Source organism: Mesoplodon bidens, assembly GCF_964165515.1.
Source record: "Mesoplodon bidens genome assembly, chromosome: 2".
Classification (NCBI taxonomy): domain Eukaryota; kingdom Metazoa; phylum Chordata; class Mammalia; order Artiodactyla; family Ziphiidae; genus Mesoplodon; species Mesoplodon bidens.
In genome coordinates this window covers 165,046,123-165,066,465 of record NC_138177.1, presented here as the reverse complement: position 1 = coordinate 165,066,465, position 20,343 = coordinate 165,046,123, and the positions used below count along the sequence as shown (strand labels likewise).

Below are 20,343 nucleotides of genomic sequence, written 5' to 3'. Positions count from 1 at the left end.
CCAATCTCATTAATAAGTTACCAGATCTGGTTGCATGTTTCACAGAAACTTGGCCTAAAGCACTTTAGTTCTCTCATTTTACTTGGAGGTTTTTAAATGGAGAACAGTATATTACTTGTGACACCCTTTGCTTTCTGAATATGATGCATTATTCTTTCTGTTCTCCTCTGGAATACAGAAAACAGTTTGTTCTTTCCCTTAAAAAGTGACCTGGCTACCTAAATTCAAAAAAGCTTTTTCAATGCTCTTGGTGAAAAGGATCTGAAAGTGATATGGTAAGATATGGGCATAGAGTAATGTGTTTTTACATTTCTCTTTTCACTTGGCCAATTCATTTTCTCTTGCTCAGGAATTATAGGTTATACAATATAGAACCACATAATCTCATGAGTTTCAGATATATATTTGATAAATTTAAGAAATGAGAAAAAAAAAAGGTTGCAACTCAAATGAGTTTCTTCCCATACTTCTAATTCACTGTCCTGGGAAGAGCTGGCATCAGCTTTCCTCTTGCCCCGGTTCTTGCCAGTCATGTTTTTCCTGGACTGGTCATCAGCCTCTTTACTTGGTGTAGTCTGGGTCAAAGGTGGGCTTGTAGAAGGGTCTCCTGGAAAGGAAAAGTGAGACACCGGTATTGCCAGTGTAGTCACAGGCTATAAGAACCAGAGCAGAATGGTCAGCAGGTTCTCTGCCCTTAAGAATCATGTTGCAGGGATAAAGGCTGGAAAACCAAACTTTACTTAAGCAATTTGGAAATGCAGACCAAACATCATGAAGAGAGTTATAACTAGAATTTATATGCCTGCCTCCCAATGGAAGAACACATCTATAAAGTCATTTTGCCAAAAAAAAAAATTAAACCTGAACCTGATCAAGCTTCTAGATCAGGGTTTCTCAACTTGGCACAATTGACCTTTTTGGACCAGATAATTTTTGTTGTGAAGGAACGTCCTGTGCATTGTAGGATGTTTGGTTAAGCAGCATTCTTGGCCTCTACCCACTAGATGCCAGCAGCACCCCCTTCCCAGTGTGACAACCAAAAATGTGTCCATACATTGCCAAATATCCCTGGATGTGGGGGCCTGGGGGTGGAGGCAGGGGGCACAGAACCACCTCTAGCTGAAAAACCACTGCTCTAGATCCATTTATCACTTTAAATAAAATACAGAAGGCAGTGGGCTGTGGTAAACTACCCTCTAAGGTTATAATTGGTGAAATTTAGACTGAGAAATGGTATGGGACAAACAATCTATTGATTGTTTCTTCAACAAATAAATTACAGTCAGAAATAAAAAGAGACAGGGGAATTTATAGGTTAAAACAAAATATCCACCAGTCACAATGTATGGACCTTACTTGGATCTTATTTTAAACAAACTGTAAAAAGAAAAACAAAACTCCTAACATTTATGAGAAAACTAGAAATATGGATACGCTTTGGTATTTTATGTTATTAAGGAATTATTGTTGAATATTTTAGATGGGATAATGGCATTGTGGTTATGTTATCAAGCATTATAAATAAATAGGATACCTGGAATTTGAGGAGGGAATTGGATGAAGTATAGTTGAAACAAGATTGCCTATGAGTTGTTAATTGCTGAAGTTGGATGACAGATATATAAGGGTTCATTATACCATTCTGACAACTTCTGCCACTGTTTGAAACTCTCCATTATTAAAAAGTTTAAATTGTTATGAAGAACAAAGATATTTAGAGAAATGAATTCAAAACTAAGGCATCAACACATGTAATGATTTCAAAGTTATGTAGGTTCGAAGCAGCAACCATTTGTCCATTTATCTAGAAGACCAGTAGAGGCAAGACGCACAGAAAACTGCATTAGTTGATGTAGACCACTGTTTTTTTGTTTTTTTTTGCGGTACGCGGGCCTTTCACTGTTGTGGCCTCTCCCGTTGCGGAGCACAGGCTCCGGACGCGCAGGCTCCGCGGCCATGGCTCACGGGCCTAGCCGCTCCGCGGCATGTGGGATCTTCCCGGACCGGGGCATGAACCCATGTCCCCTGCATCGGCAGGCGGACTCCCAACCACCGCGCCACCAGGGAAGCCCAGACCACTGTTTTTAAAAATGCACCAGTGTTAACGATAAACAGTCCTTCCCCAAGTTGCATGATGTGACAGCGAACCACCAAATGTTCATGACAAATAGGGATAAGAAGTATGTGCATGTGTTTACTGAATGTGTGCATAAAGTCTTTATGTCAGGATTTTTTTTTTTTTAAGACTAGTCCTTTGGGTTTTTTAATTAATTTATTTATTTATTTTTGCTGTGTTGGGTCTTCGTTTCTGTGCGAGGGCTTTCTTTAGTTGTGGCAAGCGGGGGCCACTCTTCATCGCGGTGCGCGGGCCTCTCACTATCGCGGCCTCTCTTGTTGTGGAGCACAGGCTCCAGACGCGCAGGCTCAGTAGTTGTGGCTCATGGGCCTAGTTGCTCCGCGGCATATGGAATCCTCCCAGACCAGGGCTCAAACCCGTGTCCCCTGCATTAGCAGGCAGATTCTCAACCACTGCACCACCAGGGAAGCCCTATGTCAGGATTTTTTAATCTGGACATCATAATTCATCGATCCATTTCAAAGCTAGAGGTTTATATTTGTAGGTTAAATTTTATGTATTTCTTTGGGGAAAAAGAACCATACCTTTCTTCAGAATCTTAAAGGGATCCATGACACAGAAAAAGTTAAGAACTACTGTTCTGAGGCCTAACCAGAAGTCAGTTATGCACAGACTGAAACTGGAGTCCTCCAGCTTTTATAAAATGTGCTAAGATTCTGAAGTTCTCTATGACAAGCATATTATAGCTACAGGGAGGGTGGAGTGGGAGTCATAAATAAAGTCTTTTCATTCTTGGTACTTTTCTGTTCACAGCATCAGGTATTATATTCAGTCTGCCAACGACTCATCGTTGTCTGGTTACAGTGTTTAAATACTCCTCACCTGAGAAGGAAGGCTAATAGCATGGTAACAGTGACTTAGACCAGAACAAAATAATCTTCACCATCACCTGTTGGATGAAATGCCCTTAAGCCAAATGTAGAGCTTACCAGAGGAAAGTCTCTGTGCTGCAGGAGCAGGTACCATGACACTAGGCTTCTCCGTCTGGTATGTGGCTGCTGCTAAGGTGGTACTCTCAGCATCACTGTTAGTCTGGCCTGTGACTCCAAAGCTGGAGCTGGGGTAGCAAGCCTGGTACTGACTTTGACCAAGGATAGTATAGGTGGGATAGTCCTGTAGGTCAAAGGGAATAAGGGAGGAAAATAAGCCACTTAGCCAGAGCATAACATTAATTTCAACACAAGAGACTTTCATGTCCCTCTTTTTCATAATTATTTCCCTAAAACATTAACCTGACTTCTTACTTACCTAACCTATATAGTCTTCCACCTAAACCAATGATTTTCAAAATGCATTCTGTGGAAACCTAAGAGTCAAGAGGACACGCCTCAGGGACTGTCTTTGGAATGAGGTTAAGGTTGAGAGCAAAGTGTCCCATGCACTGTACACACGATGTCCCTTTTCTACTATACCAGCCTTTTTTTTTTCTACTTTATGTACAGAATTTCTGCATAGAATTTTTGAAGGAAAGAGTCTACTCTTTAAGAAGTTTATAAAACACTGCACTACATGATAGTGCTTTTAAGGACAGATGAGCTTAAACAAAAAAGCGAATATCCTACATTAAAGTTTCCCAGTTTAAAAACTGAGTATCTCTCTCTCTCTTTAAAAATATTTATTTATTTGGCTGTGCAGGGTCTTAGTTGTGGCATGCTGGATCTTTAGTTGCAGCATGCGGGATCTAGTTCCCTGACCAGGAATCGAACCTGGGCTCCATGCATTGGGAGCATGGAGTCTTAACCACTGATCACCAGGGCAGTCCCCTCTCTTTTTTTTAAATAATCAAGTTTTCTTTAAAAATAAAGTTTCTTTAAAATATTTGAAGGGAACTTTTGGTAGTTTCACGGGCACATACATAACAAAACTTATCAAATCATACAATTTAAATCTGTGCAATTTACTGTATGTCAATTACACCTTTAAAAAGCTGTAAAAAATGGGTATGATGCACAGCTCAAATACACACCTTAAAAAAATTCCACTGATACCTGATATTGGTGACAAGTAGGAAGAAGCTAACTGATCAGACCAATTATTTATAAAGAACACTGAGCATCTACCATAAGCAAAATATAATTCACAGTGTGAGTGTGTGTGTGTATGTGTTGGTACATGGGAGTTAAAAATCTAGCAGGATAGAAGACCAAAAACCATTTCCAACAAATTAGCAATAAACTGTATGTCAAATGAGTAAAATACAGAGGAAGACAACTATCACTGCAGACTGTGACAGAGAGCTTTCTGAGACAAAGAAGCACAGGGGATAGGAAAATGAACAGGCCCTGGAAAGGTTTTATTAAGGGGCCAGAGATGTTGAGTCTGGATGGAACAAAGAATCTCTGTAGGCCTGAATGACTGGTTAAGGATTGGATTGGATTCTTTAGGCAGTGGTGTATAGTTTGTGTGGGAGCAGGAAATGGGGATCATCAAATTCAAATAAACAAAAATATGAAAAGATTCTGAGCAAGTGAGTGACAGGATAAAATGTGGCACTTAAAGAAAATTAATCAGATAGTGTTTTAGAAAATGTACAGGCACGGTGAAAAATTAAAGATGAGATGAATAGTTAACTCACGATTAAAGAGGAAAAAGCTAAACCATGGGAAATGACAGCAAAAATGAAAAAGCAGGGACTTCCCTGGCAGTCCAGTGGTTAAGACTCCACGCTTCCACTGTAGGGGGCACAGGTTAGATCCCTGGTCAGGGAACTAAGATTCTGTATGCCATGTGACACAGCCAAAAAATAAAAAAGAAAAAGAAAAAGCAGGAAAGAATTCCAGAAATGGCTGGATTAGGGCTGGGTAAGGAAAAAAAAAAATTGATGATGACTGGTCTGGTTTTAGGCCTAGGTATATTAAAAAATAGTATAACTGACAAGAATTCAGAAGCCATAGGAAAAAGTGGTATTACTTTTGGAGGACAGGGAAACGGAAGAAAGGGTGGAATGAAAGGCTGGTTTTAGATATGGTCAACTTAGGATATTAAAAAAAAAAAAGCCCATCAATCAGCAGGAAGCCTGTAGATATCATGAGGTCAGGACTAGAATCTTCATTTTGGAAGAAGTAAATGGACATTGTGAATGTGGTTAAACATTCCTGGGGATGAAATAATAAACATGTGGAAAACTAAATAGAGACTGTCCATGACAGAAGACAGGATATGCAAAGGGAGAGAGATGTTACCCTGAAGAATTCCAGGTACACAGCAGGAACTCGATAAATACTTGTGGACTAAAAGAATGAACAAATGCAAAAGCAGTCAAAACATAAAAACTGAACCAGAATAGCCATGTTAACTGCAGCCACAAAAAAAGATCCATGGAGGCAGTGGTTGATAATACTAATTGCTGCAGAGAAAACAGAAAACAAAAACATAACAACAAAACCAAAAAAACCCTAAAACACTGAAGATGTTACCAGTGATCTAAACATACAGAGTTAGTAGAATAGTGATCAAGACCAAACCAATTCACAAAGAAATGAGTGGCTAAGTAAAAAAAAGTCAAAGTAATATTTCCACAAACATTTATTATGTGCCTTCAATGTGAGTACTAGGCATTTTTCTGAACTCTCAGAACAAATAACTGAACAAAATAGAAAAATAAATCCCTACCCTCACGGAGCTTACATTCTTGTAGCAGCAGGGTAAGAGACAGACACACACACAGTAGATAAAGGAGCAGATATAATATCATTCATAGTCTTAGCAATGGAATGAGAGAAACTGGGTAGTAGCCTGAGAAACCATCCAAGGTCTCAGTCCTGAGGGCATCCAGAAAAAGGGCTCTCCACAGTCCATATTGGTTGTTTCTTAGATTGGCAAACTGATAATGGAAAGAAGAGAGGAAGAGCTAGCTAGATGAACCATATCAACAGGAGGAACAAAAGCAGCACCGTACCTGGTTTGAGATGCTGGAAACTGCTGCTGCCGGAATATTGGCAATAGTAGATGAAGTGGATATCAGGCTGGCATTTGTGCTTGAAGCTATAAGATTGAAAGTGTTAAAAGATATTATGAAAACGCCTAAATGAAACTGAAAATATATTCTGTCCTAAGTAAACAGATCTATAAGGAGATAAAGAACATTGGCAAAGGAAATAAATACTATATACTGGTTTTGCTCTTTTGCATGCCATACCTTAATTTAGACTTGATTAGAAATAAAACAGTTCACACATTTTTGTTTCAACTTGAGTCTTCACCTATTCCTACTGAAGTCCTAGAAGGATACAACACAATGCACTGGTTCATACTAATGATACCAGTGAAATCAGAACCTAAACCAAATCACTCCAGTCCATCTTCTCTGGCAGCTGAAAAATAACTCACCTGCAGTGTGACCTATTGACACCAGTAGAAACAACAAGAACTCTGGTAAATCCACGTGTTAAGTCCTACACTGTGATATTTACTGTCACTTGCCCCAAATTATGCCTTTCCTGGCGCAACACAATTACTCTGAGAAACTGATGTAGTTCTCCAAATTCTAAAGTGCTTGGAGTTGCTTCAACAAACACCATGTTCTGGCATTTAATGATTTCACCCATGAGCCTGGAAAAATTTGGAAAATATTCAATATTATTCTGGACAGGGAAAAATTTACTTCATAAGCTACTTAGGCTGCCTGTCTCAGGACAAGAAATTTGGGTTTTTTTCACACCCTTCTATCACAGATTCCACCAGGGTTTTAATAAAATCCTCAGTGACTAGTATTTGTCACAGTGACATTTTTCAGGTTGACAATGTAGGTGAAATTGTGAGGTACTGCTCTTGAACTCCTCTCTTTTGCTCACCATAAGCATACTTATACATGGTTTCTACTGCAGTCACACACACCATAAAGGCTCACCATCAGGTAGACCACACTATCTGACTACCTATCCCATTGGCGACAAAGTCCTCTAGAGGGAAAGTTATTAGGAAAACCTCCATTAAGAATAGTGCAGGTGGGACTTCCCTGGTGGCGCAGTGGTTAAGGAATCCACCTGCCAATGCGGGGGACACGGGTTCGAGCCCTGGTCCGGGAAGATCCCACGTGCCACAGAGCACCTAAGCCCATGTGCTACAACTACTGAGCATGTGCTCTAGAGCCTGTGAGCCACAACTACTGAAGCCCGTGCACCTAGAGCCCATGCTCTGCAACAAGAGAAGCCACCGCAATGACAAGCCCGCACACTGCAATGAAGAGTAGCCCCCGCTCACAACTAGAGAAAAGCCCGCGCACGGCAACGAAGACCCAACACAGCCAAAAATAAATAAATAAATAAATAAATAAATATTTAAAAAAAAGAAAAGAAAAAGAATAGTGCAGGTGAACAAATGCAGCAGAAACTTGAGAGGACTGGTCAAAATCATAGGGAATTTTTATCCCTTTCCCCAAGGGTACTCTGCTTAGAAGAAAGTCTAGAAGAGACTGAGGTAAATTAGATATAAGGATCAGCTACTGCTAGCTTTCAGAAGAACTTGGGACAAAGAAGAGTTAGAGTAATTTGTCCACAGTCATGGTGTTAAAGGTAGATAGTCAAAATGACAACTGTGACCTCCCAATTCTTCATCCAGTGCCCTTTCTTTCCTCAGAGTCAGTGGCTGAGCTAGGGATCAGATTTCATCACTATCCAGGGAGATTTTCTTTTCTACAGTACTCCTCCCCCCAGGTAAACTAAAGGATTCTTGTTTACTTTCTTAAACCCAACACCTAAATGAAACAGATTTTATAATTTATAGATGATATTTTCTTCCCATCAATATTTTTTCCCCTAAGGGGGAAGTCCTAAGAAATCATTCTATGTAAGCTAAATGACTCTACAAGTAGTTTTTAATTATTCTTGTGGGAAAGGAATTTTGAGTACATTCCAGATTCTATTACCAGTACATTATGCTAGGCAGGCCTGCTGGCTAAACACAGGTGATTTAATGTGGGAAAGAAAATGAAGTATTTAATCTCTTAAGTTTATCTCTCCCAGAAAACTCCATTTCTAGATCAATTTTTCTTTAGCCCTAATCCTAGCGTATACTCCTCTTTTCCTCCCATTTACCTTTAATTCTGTTCTACCTTCTTAATGATTTATAAACGGTTAGAGGTACAACTCATTCACATCTGATATCTGCACACATGGGGAAAAAGGTGCTCTGACTGACAAGGTAGTTTTAGAAATTTAACGATTTTCAGATCACTTACAGAATTGGGCTGGAGGTAAAAAGGTAGACCCTACAAACAACTGGCCACATACTCTTAATTATCCCTGACAGGAAGTTTAATGACTTGATTAGCTAGTTGTTGATACCAAGTTTTTAACAAGTACAGTACTAAAAATCACAAATTCCTCTCGGCAATAGTGGCTTCTATTACAGGAAATGTTGGTCTGCTAACCTAGAAAAGTTTATAGGGCTCAATAACAGTTCTTTCTCCAACTCAATCAAATCATTTCTAACATGTTATTCATTCATTCATTTGTTCATCAAACCAGGGTCTACTATGTGCCCAGAAACGGTTCCAGCCACTGACGAGTAGAGTAGTGAACAAGACAAAGTCCCTGCCCTCATGGCGTTTAAATTCTAGTGATGAAAGTTAGATGATAATTACATAAACAGTATTTATTTAGGCTCTTGTAACCAGCAGTGAACCCAAGCTAAACTCACTTTAAAATATACACAATCACTACATGCTGTACCCCCTGAACAACTATGACTAAAAAGCCAGGCACCTCAAAAAAAAAAGCAATGATCATCCTACATAAATATACATCTAGGTCTCAAAAACAACAACTTCAACTGCAGATTTAAAAAACAAAAGCAGCAGCAATAAAATATGCAACAAAAATAAATTTAGAAGATAAAATAAAACTCAAGGGGTAACTCCTATTGATACATATATTTAAAGACTATTAGCTCTCCAAATGCCAATGGCATGGCCAATTGTTTTCCGATAGTTCCCACTCCTGTTTTGCAACAGAGCTGTGAAATCATAGACAAAGCTTCGGAGAACCATGCCCCACTAGAGATCCACCTGAAACAGTCAGGATACAGAGATAACTTTAATCAGAAGACTGTGGTTATAGAACTGTGAGAGGCACAGTTGAATTAAGTGACATTGCCCCAAAGCTGGAGGGTAAACCCAAGGGTTAATGGCACACAGAAGTTGGTGCCAGATTTAGTTTCTACCCACCTCTCTAATTTTATGAATGTTTCTCTACCACCCATGCTCACCCAGCTTTCGAGTTACTCAAAACAAGAGAGACTCTTTCTCACTCAAGGACCTTTGCAATGTTGCTCTCCCTGCCTGAATTGTTGCTCTCCCTGGTCTGTCCCTCTTGCCCTCCAGCATGATCATTCCTTCTCAGCATGTCTACTCCCAGAGAGACTCTCTCTGGACTCCTCTATTAGAACTAATTCCTTTCTTGTTTTCCCAGTCACAACAACCAATTCTTTTTTCCTCTCAGAGCACTTTTCAAAACCTATTTCTTTATTTGCTTGTTTGTTTTCTGCCTCCCCTCCTAGTCTGTAAGCTCCATGAAGGCAGAATCTTACTACCTTATTCATCACCTCCAACGTCTAGCAAGGCACCCGGCCTACAATAGGTAAAGCTCAATAAATACTCGTGGGATTCATGAATAGCATGTCAAGGTTATCAAAAACAAGCAAAGTGTGAAAAACTGCAGTCAAGAGAATCCTAAGGAGCCATGACAATCAAATGAAATGTGGTGTCCTGGATGGGATCCTGGAACAGAAAAACGACATCAGGTAAAAACTAAGGAAATCTAAATAAACCTAGGATTTAATTAATAATAATGTACTAATATTGGTTCACTAATCATAACAAATGTTCCATTCTAATGCGAGATGTTAATAATAGGGGAAACTGTGTGCAGGGTAGGGGGATATATAACTCTCTGTATCATCTGCTCAATTTTTCTACAAATCTAAAACTATAATAAAAAATAAAGTCTATTAAAATACAAAACAAATCTCCTGGTCAATGAAAGACTCTTGAGCCTAAAGACATTCACTGAAATTCAAGTTTGGGTTAAAATTAATTCTGAAATTTCTGAAATTAATTTTGCTACTTGAATTTTAATTATTTAAATCATCTCAATTGAAGAAAATAACCAGAGATTGGGCCACACAGTCAGACACTCTAGAAAAAGGTTGATATAAAGAAGCCAGATCTATCTAATCAAAGGGTTTTCATGAGCATTAAAGTATAAACTAAAGAAAAGGTTTTGCTCAGAGCTGATCAAGTCAGAAGTGGAATTTTCTGTAATTTCCCTAACTTCCCCCGGGAAGATGGGCTATTGTCAATTGTTGAAAGCTTCTGGAGGGGATGAGAGGACATTGCTGTTTTGACCACTTTAAAAAAAAAATCAGTACAATGCTCCTTGTTTGTTTTTTTTTGCGGTACGCGTGCCTCTCACTGCTGTGGTCTCTCCCATTGCGGAGCACAGGCTCCAGACGCGCAGGCTCAGCGGCCATGGCTCACGGGCCCAGCCATTCCGCGGCATGTGGGATCTTCCCGGACGGGGGCATGAACCCGTGTCCCCTGCATCCGCAGGCGGACTCGCAACCAGTGTGCCACCAGGGAAGCCCAATGCTCCTTGTTTTTATTCCGTGGAATGACTGGGTATTTAGACGGGGGGAAGATGAAGCCCTGGAGAGCTGACATTAATTATCTGTGCTAAAGGAAATGAAAAGTGGGGGTGAGGAGAGTAATACTGATACAGGAGAATCCAGGTGATTCAAATGTGCCAGTAATACCCATATTTCCTTTTAGCCAATTGTTACCACTTGCTTTCTACCAACTTTTTCTCAGAATAAATGGCAAAAATTGATAACTTGATGGTTAATTTCTGCCTTAATTTCTACCCTTTGCCAAAGTTCTAATGGCAATATAATGGGCCAATAGGTTAACCTATTGGGTAGGGAAGGGAAATGAATTTAAATACTTGCAAGTATAGGTTCTCAATTATGGGAGTTGATATTGATACCATGACTTCTACATTGAAAATCATAAACATTACACCCTTGGGCTGGGGTCAGGCTGCCCAGCTTACATCCTTGGCTTATTTACTGTGTGTCTTATGTGCCAAATCTGTAAAATGAGATTAATGACAGTACTTCCCTCATAGGTGTGTTGTGATTACATGAGTAACACCTATCTCTGCTAAAATAATGCTAAGCACATAATATGCACTTAACAAATACCAACAGTGATCATTATTAGCACAATGGAGGAAATTGGGTTAATTGACCTAAAGGGAAAAAATGTACTAAAAGGTAAGAAATTAGGATAGTGGCAAATGAGGTTGAAAGCACAGCTTCATGACTTTTTTAAAGCAATGGATCTTAAAAGACCCCCAAAAGGTGGTTCCTCTTGTTTTATAAAGAGGGAGAAGTAAGCACAGCTATCAGGTTCCTCAAATTCAAGGTACAGGTACAGACGAGCGGTGGTTCAACACCTTGGGAGAGGACTATTAATATAAAGGAAGAGAACTAATTGCTTTTCTTTCATGACCTAGGTGTAGTCATCAGAGATATATCAGTTTAGGAGGGACTTGGCTACTAGATTTGCCTGTAGTTGGACCCCAAAGCCTACCAAAGTAGAGGAACACTTTATAAAAATGAAAGGGGGTAGAGGAGAAGACAAAGTCATGCTCTTGAGTTTTTTCCTCCTGTTTGTTCCCATTTTAGAAAGAAAGAAGGGGGAGGGGACAAACATAAAAAGAAGGGAAAATAATTAAGAGGAGACTTCGTAAACAATAAGAGATAAAGGTAGCTCAGAGCAAGGTCTTAGGAATGTAGTAACCAGTTGTTCCCAAGAGACTAAGAAAAAGTAGTCCTCAATCATTTTATTGAAAACAGTTAATACTAAAAATCAAAATATTTCGTTTAATATAATCTACATCAGAACAGTTTTTCATCATCAAAGTTTATATTTTAAGACTACCTAGGACTGGTTTCATAAGGAATAATATTTAAAAGCTGGGAGAAATCAGGAGAAAGGAGGCAGATGAGAAGTCAAGTAGATGAACATTAATTCCCAATTTGGAGCAATGATAAATTCCTTGCATTGGACTTGGAAGGGAATTAACTCCACAGTGCCTTTTGAGTTTCTTTGTCTTCATTCCAAATAGTCCTGTCATAATTCTAACCTTTTAGAGGAAGAACTCAGGAAGGCAGAGGTGTTTAAGAGTCCAAGCTTTAATGCTATGCTTTCCATCACAAAATAGAAACAACACTGAATTTTTTGAACAAGAGAAAAGCTCACCAAGAAGTAGTAAATGGGGGTGGAGGTATAACAAAACCACAGCAGAAAAGCAGCACACATCTCACAAAGCAGCACTCAATCTCACTTTCCATTCTATTTGGACTTCACATAAAAGAAGTCAGCAAAGCTCTAACCCATGGAGTCTTCTGCTCATTTACAGGACAAAAGGCCACTGAGAACAGACTAGAACAAAATTAGACAGGTTTTCTGGACACCAACGTGCAAAAGAGGAGTCTTCAATTCTATTAAGCAGTTCACAGTCAAAGGCTTAAACTACTTATGAACCACACTCCTAGGTTCTAGTTTGTCTAACACAAAAAGCATGCACAAATGCAAATATCCTATATTACCCAGTATGTTTGGAGATACAGGTAGATTAAAAACAAAAAACAATTAAAAAAAAACAAAAAAACAAAACACACACAACCATGCCTGTTTACCTTGAATGGGATAAGAATAATGTGCTGGGCTTGGCTGGCTTGTGGTTAACCCTGTAGTGCAGGTAAGAACACTGTGTTGACTTGGAGATGGAGTCTGAGTTAAACCACTTTCAGGTTTCATACCTGGCCACAATGCACCTGAATCAGATAAATTGGACCAATTACAAACAAAACACTGGAACTGAGGAGCATGGTTATGCTTTCAAATATCAGCCAGTAGGTTTAAAATCAAAATCTTAAAACAAAAATAAATTTGCTTGTAAGAGAAAATTATTGAATCTCCCACTCGTAATATACCACAAGCAAATACAATTTCAAAGAATTGGGGAATGGGGCCATAGAAACAAAAATCTTGTCAAAAACCCAATAGTGATATGTATGTATGTAAGTTCACTTCAATGGTTGGGGAAAATTGATCAGCATTCAGAAAAAGGGCTACTGACACCCTAGCATTGTTGTAGAGTGCCTGACATTCCTGTAGAGTGATAAATCATTTATCTGCATTGTCTAGGTAGGAGACATTCCACATATGTTTAAAATTCACTTACCCATTAAACAAGCACCAGATTTTTCTAAAATGTATGTATACTTCTCTGCCTTCTTAAGCTGGTTATTTTGTTACCTTTATTTCTTCTGATTAGGAAAGACATACCTGCTTACTTTTATAAATTAAAAAACATTAACAGAAAGGTAATTTCTAATTTTTAGAAGTAATAAAGTCATACATAATCCCACCATCCAGACTTAACCGCTATTCACAGTTTGCATAAGAGTCACTCAGATTTCTTCTGTTTACTAATCTTTTTTTTCTTCTTTTTAATAAAAATGGGATGTTACATGCTGTTCACAATTTGCTTTTCCACATACCTGAGACATATCTTTCCCTGTTAGAACATATAATAAGACATCATACCTACTCACTTTTATTTTTATCACAATGCTCCTAAGTGACAATCTTTCTAAAAAATATTTATATCCTTTCCTGCCTTCTTAGCAGGGAGGAAATAGTGACCATACCTTTTCTCAGATCTATACTGTACTGTGCTATGTACATTACAGAAACATCCTCAGAGGCTACCGCAATATGTGAAGACATTTGCTTAGTACTAAGGAGAATTCAATTATAGTTCTATAATTTGAAGGCTCTTGTATCACTTTGTCTTTTCTCTGTGATCTGTCACTTCTTGACAATCTCCTGTTTATGGCTGTATCTCCTTTTTCATTTGCAGTAAACTAGGAAACCATTAAAAAAGCTTGCCTCTACACGACAGCCTAAGAATATCCTTTATGAGTGAAGAGTTTTTATCATAAAATTTTTTTTTTGGCCACGCTGTGCAGCATGCGGGATCTTGGTTCCCCAACTGGGGATCGAACCCATGCCCCCTGCATTGGGAGCATGGAGTCTTAACCACTGGACTGCCAGGGAAGACCCCAAGTTTTTGTCGTAATTTTGGCTATGCAAAAGTCTATTAAAAACCTCACTGTAGGGAGGAGATATGGGGATATATGTATAGGTATAGCTGATTCACTTTGTTATAAAGCAGAAACTAACACACCATTGTAAAGCAATTATACTCCAATAAAGATGTTAAAAAACAAAACAAACAAAAAAAAAACCTCACTGTGCTCTGAATAGTTATAGCTCCTGGATCAATATAGTTGAAGCTGATAATTAGGCCCAAGAAGATTCATCAAACACATTCCAGGTAAGAAATCAATACCAAGGTCAGCCACAGATTCAAATTCAACATTACCTCACTTCATATACTCTTAATCTGATAAGAAATTTATAAATATATAATGCTTTGAGAATAAGGACCTCTGCTTCACCAGGGCACTCAGATATCTTAGTGTAACTCAGATCTGTAAAATTGGTTGATAAGTAAATGTAAGAATAGTAAAAGGAGGTGTTAAAATCTTAAAAGGTTCACAGTGGAACATGGTAATTGCCTTCTCTCAAACTTTTTTTTTCATTGAAGTATAGTTAATTTACAATGTTGTGTTAGTTTCTGCTGTAGAGCAAAGTGATTTAGCTACACACACACACACACACACACACACATTTTCAGATTCTTTTCCATTATAGATTATTACAAGATATTTAGTATAGTTTCCTGTGCTATACAGTAGGTCCTTGTTATTTACCTATTTAATATACAGTAGTGTGTATGTGTTAATCCCAAACTCCTAATTTATCAAACTAAAGCATTAAAAAGCAAGACATATTCTTTTCTCACCTACTAACCACATGAAATAACATATTTGAGGAGATTAAGGAATGCCAACATCTCTAGCACAAATTAGGAGGGTTGCCCTCCACCCCCTTCCACCCCTTGGTTCATGATGATTTTCAGTCTTGCCCAGGTAAGCCACAGCTTAACTCCTTGTTATGGCTGACATTTAACAATAAAAAATATTTGAGAATGTAGTTTTTTTGAACATTTATGATGTGAAATTTGAATATTAGTGCTAAGATTCTTGGTGGTTGACTATCACACTTTTTAGAAACATAGAAACAACTTGCCTTTTCAATGTCACAATAACTTTCAGATTTATTGTAATCAATGTGGTTTGTTTTCTAAATAGGTTCTGAACCTGAGGTGTTGGGTTTGTAAACATGTTTATTATTACACTGTCCTAAAATACTATCTTACTAATAAGAATAGTATTAATTGAGAGAGTTTTGCTAGTCTCATCATTCAGTATGGATTTTTAAAGTTTCAAAATGTAAAATTTCTATAAACTGGTCCATCTTATAAGGTCAGAAATTAGTGCAAAATGTCCAAGACAAGTAGAGAAAATAATAGATAGTTTTGAATGTTTTTGGGCAGAAACATAAAGTAGCTATTGAATATTATTTTATGAAGAATAGAGGAATAAAAGACAATATGGACACTGCCTCCAGTATCACTGTAGCCCTGCTCTTTAAGTGTGTGTGTATCTATCTGTCTATCTTCCTTTGAAAGCACTCTTTCCAGAATTCCAAGTAACAAGTAGCATGACCAAATGGTGTGACCGTAGAGCACTAATGCCAGCAGCAAAGAAGAAATGAAATCCTGGCTTCCTGACTCCTGGTTCACTGTTCTTTGCCTACAAGTAGACTTTCTCAAGTCATTTTAAGCACCAAGAGCCTGATGCAGAGAAGCAGCTGATCTAAAAATGGCAAAGGAAGTCTGCCTCTGAGTGCTGTTCTCCTGCTGCCCCACAGTGGGGTCTTATCACAAACTCTACCCAAGTTTCTCAGCACAAATACTTCCCACCTATTAGTCACTAACCAAACTAATCTGAGCAGTTCACTTTGCAGTCATATATATCAGAGTAGTGGAAATTTAGAGAAGATTAGTTTGGTTAAGAATCGAAGTACATATAAATGCTAAAAAAAACCACAGGAAAGAATATCTTGTTGATTTAATACCTCTCTGGGATGAGCTCTTATAAATACTAAGTAATTTAATCTGAGTACTTTTGTTAACTATAAGTAGATGTATATTATAGAAAATTGGGAAAATATAGAAAGTGAAAAGAAAAAAATTGCATAGTCTCATCACACACCCAAAAAATACAAACAATTCTCACTTTTGCACGGGACTGTGTTAACTGAAACCTGTACACATTGGAACTGTGTCCTCACTTTGCATGGATCCTTGGTAATTGAGATCAAATCTGTACTGCCTGTACTGTTAACATTCAGTTTTTCTTCCAAATTATTCTTTATGTACATATTTTTAAAAACTACTAACTTGGTATATTATATTGTATTTTCAGTTTTATATACTGCTTTTTTCAATTAATAATAAACTTTTTTCAAGACACTATATATTCTTTAAGAATATGATTTATAATGGCTACACAGTTTTCCATTCTATGGATACACTGCAATTTAACATATACCTTTCAATTCAATATGTCTGTTGTTTCCAGTCTTTTGCTATTATAAATAATGCTGTGATGAATATCTTGGTAGTAAATTTTTATGGTTATCTCTAATTAATTCCCTAGGATAAATCCCTAAAAGTAAAATTACTGAGGGGTATGGCATGAACATCCTTAAGACTCTTAATACATACTGTCAAATCTCCACCTCATATTAAAGTTCTTTTAAAAGAAGGTAGAACAATGGTAGTTAAGCCAATCTTTTATGAGCCCCTAAAAACGAATGAGTCCCCTTTCTCTCACACGTACTCATGCAGATCACTGGAAGTTAAACCTCAAATCCTCATTCTACCATCTCACCAGATTTCTATATAGCTCTGAAAAGATACGACCACCATTCCTTTACTTTTAAAGATGAGTCATAATATGGGCGTCCTAGATTTCCTCTAGTCTTTTCTCACTTCTTTAAAAGGAGGAAACTTTTAAATTTCAAAGTCAACTCTGAGATTAACTTTTTCATACAGGCCTAAATTTATGAGCACTTTTGGAATTAAACAGACCGGGGTGCACGTCTAATCCTAGGCATTTACTGACTGTATGACCTGAGGTTAGTCACTTAATCCTGCTAAGCCTGTTTCCTCATCTATAAAAAGGGATAATGCTGCCACTTACTTTTTAGGGTGGTCCTGAGGATTACATAAGAAAGTAATGTAAAGTGTGAAGCACTCATTCTCAGCATACTGCTTGCGTAGTAAGCACTCAATATTATTACAATGTATTATTATTACTGTATAAATATATAACATACAATCGTATTACAGTAAGATTTTCTAAAGCTCTGTTTACATCTGAAATAAAATAACAGACCAGCTAATCTAGTTTTAGTGCTAACAGGCAACACTAAGATAATAAAATTACCAAAATCTTCACAAGAAAAAAAGAAATGGGGCCTTTTTTTAACTGAAGTGTAGTTGATTTACAATACTGTGTTAATTTCAGGTGTACAGTATAGTGATACAGTTTTTTTGTTTTTTGCAAATTATATTCCATTATAGGTTATTACAAGATATTGGGTATAGTTCCCTGTGCTATACAGGAAGAAATGGAGTGTTTTACATCTGAATGATATAAAAGAAAAGAAGCCATGTGTTAAAACATAAGAAAATGTCTTTCAAAAATACAGTCACTTTAAAAAGCATTATACACACACACACACACACACAAAGTATTATAAACATTTCCTTAAAATTTCCTTTATAATATTTGAGAATATGCTATACCTATCATTCAAAGGCAAATTAAGCTAATGAACAGTTCTCTCTGAATTACTGATACGAAAAACTTATTAAACAAGTTTCCCTCACCCCCAATTATTAAACAGAAATAGATTAATAAAAGAGCCTGCTATAACCAATATTTCTTTATAAAATAAACACGGTTTCCTTCAAGTTTTTAACAGGGATCTACCTATTTTACAGATTTTTCTTTCTTTCTTTAAAATGAGGGAAATGCTGTGATTATAAAAGATACCATAATATCTAGGACCTATATGCACATGGCATTGTGCTAGGTATTCCAAAATCTGAGTTCAGAGATATAATAGGAGTTTTATTTAACACTGAACAGCAGGGATAATCAACTGTTCAACAATGTCATAAAGGGCTTTTGGCTTTCTAATAAAGAATTTAAATCAAAACAGAGAGTAAAAAAAAAATGTGAAATACTTTATACTTGCTAGCCTATTGTTAGCCAGCTGTTGATAAATTAGCTTTAATATATGCAAAAAGAAATAAACACAAACATATTCACAGAGTCCTGCTTCCAAAAGGACTGCTCAGTCTTGTCTGGTTAAATATATCAGAAACATAAAATTTTAGTATATACCGACAGGCACTGAGGCAGGGGTGTACAAACAGGAAAACAAGAGCATTTCTGTTTCTCTTCTCTCATGAAGTTATCAACTACCACTATCATTAAACATAACTCCCAATTTTTGTTTCTGGTAGTTATCAGGAGCTAAGGAATGCTAACAAGCCTCAAGATAAGAAAGCTGTCAGTATCATAAAAGAGTAGCCAGACAGGCCAGGAAAAGTAGGAATCTCAAAACCAAAAGCAAGCAACACCCAGAATCTGTGGCAATCTGTTTGAAAGATTTTTCTAATTCTTAGCTAGTTTCAATAAAGGCTACACAGTTATAATTTTATTAACATATTGAATATTTTTTTTAAAATACAGTATTCTTTTAATTTTCTGGCACCAGTTCTAGGAAAGCAGGGAAGGGGCAACAAAGCACACTGACAATATCTATCAATTAACACACACACAGAAAAAGCACAGACATTAAGTGCCCAAAGAACCTCAAACTGACTTCTAGTAAATCATTCTAATTTATAGTTCATGTACAAGATACCTAAAACCAAAGAACAAAACTCTCTATGCACATGATAAGGTTGTACAAAATTGGGGATTTCCCCCTCTAAGATGACTTTCTGGTTCAGCAGAGCAACAACTGATCAGCTTGGGGCAGCAGGGAAGGAGAGGGAGAAATTGACAAAACAGAGCGGGGTTGGTGGGGGCAGAAAACTATAAGGTATATTCCATCTGGAATATGTAGATTACTTGGTTTTAGCAAGAAATTAGCCACCTCAAAATATATTTGTCATGGTATCATGTTTTGTATGAAGTAAGTCAAATCAACTGTAATTCCTCAAAGAGTTTCCAAACACTTGAAGATTCCAAGCTTTACAGTCAACTTAGTATCCTGGAAATAGCTACATTATGGCAGATAAACAACTGAGTATTGAGAAGTTATGATTTTATATGACATGCATCAAATATACTGCTGGAAAGTTGCATACCCAACTTCTATCACACCTGTACCTGAGCAGGTGCTCTGCCGAGAACAACGTGGCATCCCTCAGCTTCCTGATCAGCTGTGCTCGCTTTTGGGGGAAACACGGAAATTTCTGGGGGATAAAATCAACATTCTCAGCAACTGCTCACAATAGAATGCCTTACCGAAAGGAGGTAGTCCATATGTTTGGGTTGCCTGAGGGTAGACAGCATAGGGTTGAGACTGCTGCAGTGGCTGATACTGAGTCTGCCCAGGGTAAGCAGTTTCCGAAACAGGAACTGAGAGGATATGTGCATAAGGTCTAGAAAAGTTCAAGAAAACAAAAACTTTCATGTGAGAAAAGTAGAGGAAATAGCTAATACCACTAACAGCAAAGAATCAGCAATGAGGAGACGAACCTGCCACATAAAATGTCTCTTACTATGGTCAGAAAGTAGAATTATTTTTTCCTTTCCAGGTTCTACTGTCACCTACCTAACAATTTTACAGAAAATTTAATAGTTTCAAATATCTTCCTCCCAAGGTCCAGTTACTATGCCTCAAACATTTGTGGTGTGCCACACGCAAGGCCCTATGTGAGATAAAAGTATGGACTAAACTCGTTTATGCCCTTATGTCTAAATATAGAATAAAACCCTAAAATGACATAAAACTGGACAGAACAGGATTGGCAATTGGCTCCATTCTCCACCTAGCCCTCTGGGCCAAACTAAAGTTCTGAGAGGGAAAGTGGGACTTAGAGAAGAGGGTGAGGCTGGCAGAGGAAAGGCAAGCAACC

The 20,343-nt window shown here is 37.7% G+C and overlaps 1 protein-coding gene across 6 annotated transcripts in view; it reads right to left on the bottom strand.

Annotated features, from left to right (window-relative positions):
- The window catches only part of EYA3 (EYA transcriptional coactivator and phosphatase 3), a 110,177-nt gene that overhangs the window by 25,645 nt on the left and 64,189 nt on the right, over nucleotides 1-20,343 (bottom strand). For 5 of the 6 annotated variants that reach the window (XM_081226693.1, XM_081226692.1, XM_081226695.1 and 2 more), the window contains 5 exons: nucleotides 19,730-19,866; nucleotides 12,839-12,976; nucleotides 6,036-6,121; nucleotides 3,067-3,250; nucleotides 468-607 (listed from right to left, as the gene is read on the bottom strand). In XM_081226693.1, coding sequence (XP_081082819.1) covers nucleotides 468-607; nucleotides 3,067-3,250; nucleotides 6,036-6,121; nucleotides 12,839-12,976; nucleotides 19,730-19,866 — 685 coding nt within the window. The remainder of the gene's footprint in view (nucleotides 1-467; nucleotides 608-3,066; nucleotides 3,251-6,035; nucleotides 6,122-12,838; nucleotides 12,977-19,729; nucleotides 19,867-20,343) is intronic. The other variant, XM_081226697.1, reaches the window with a different exon arrangement.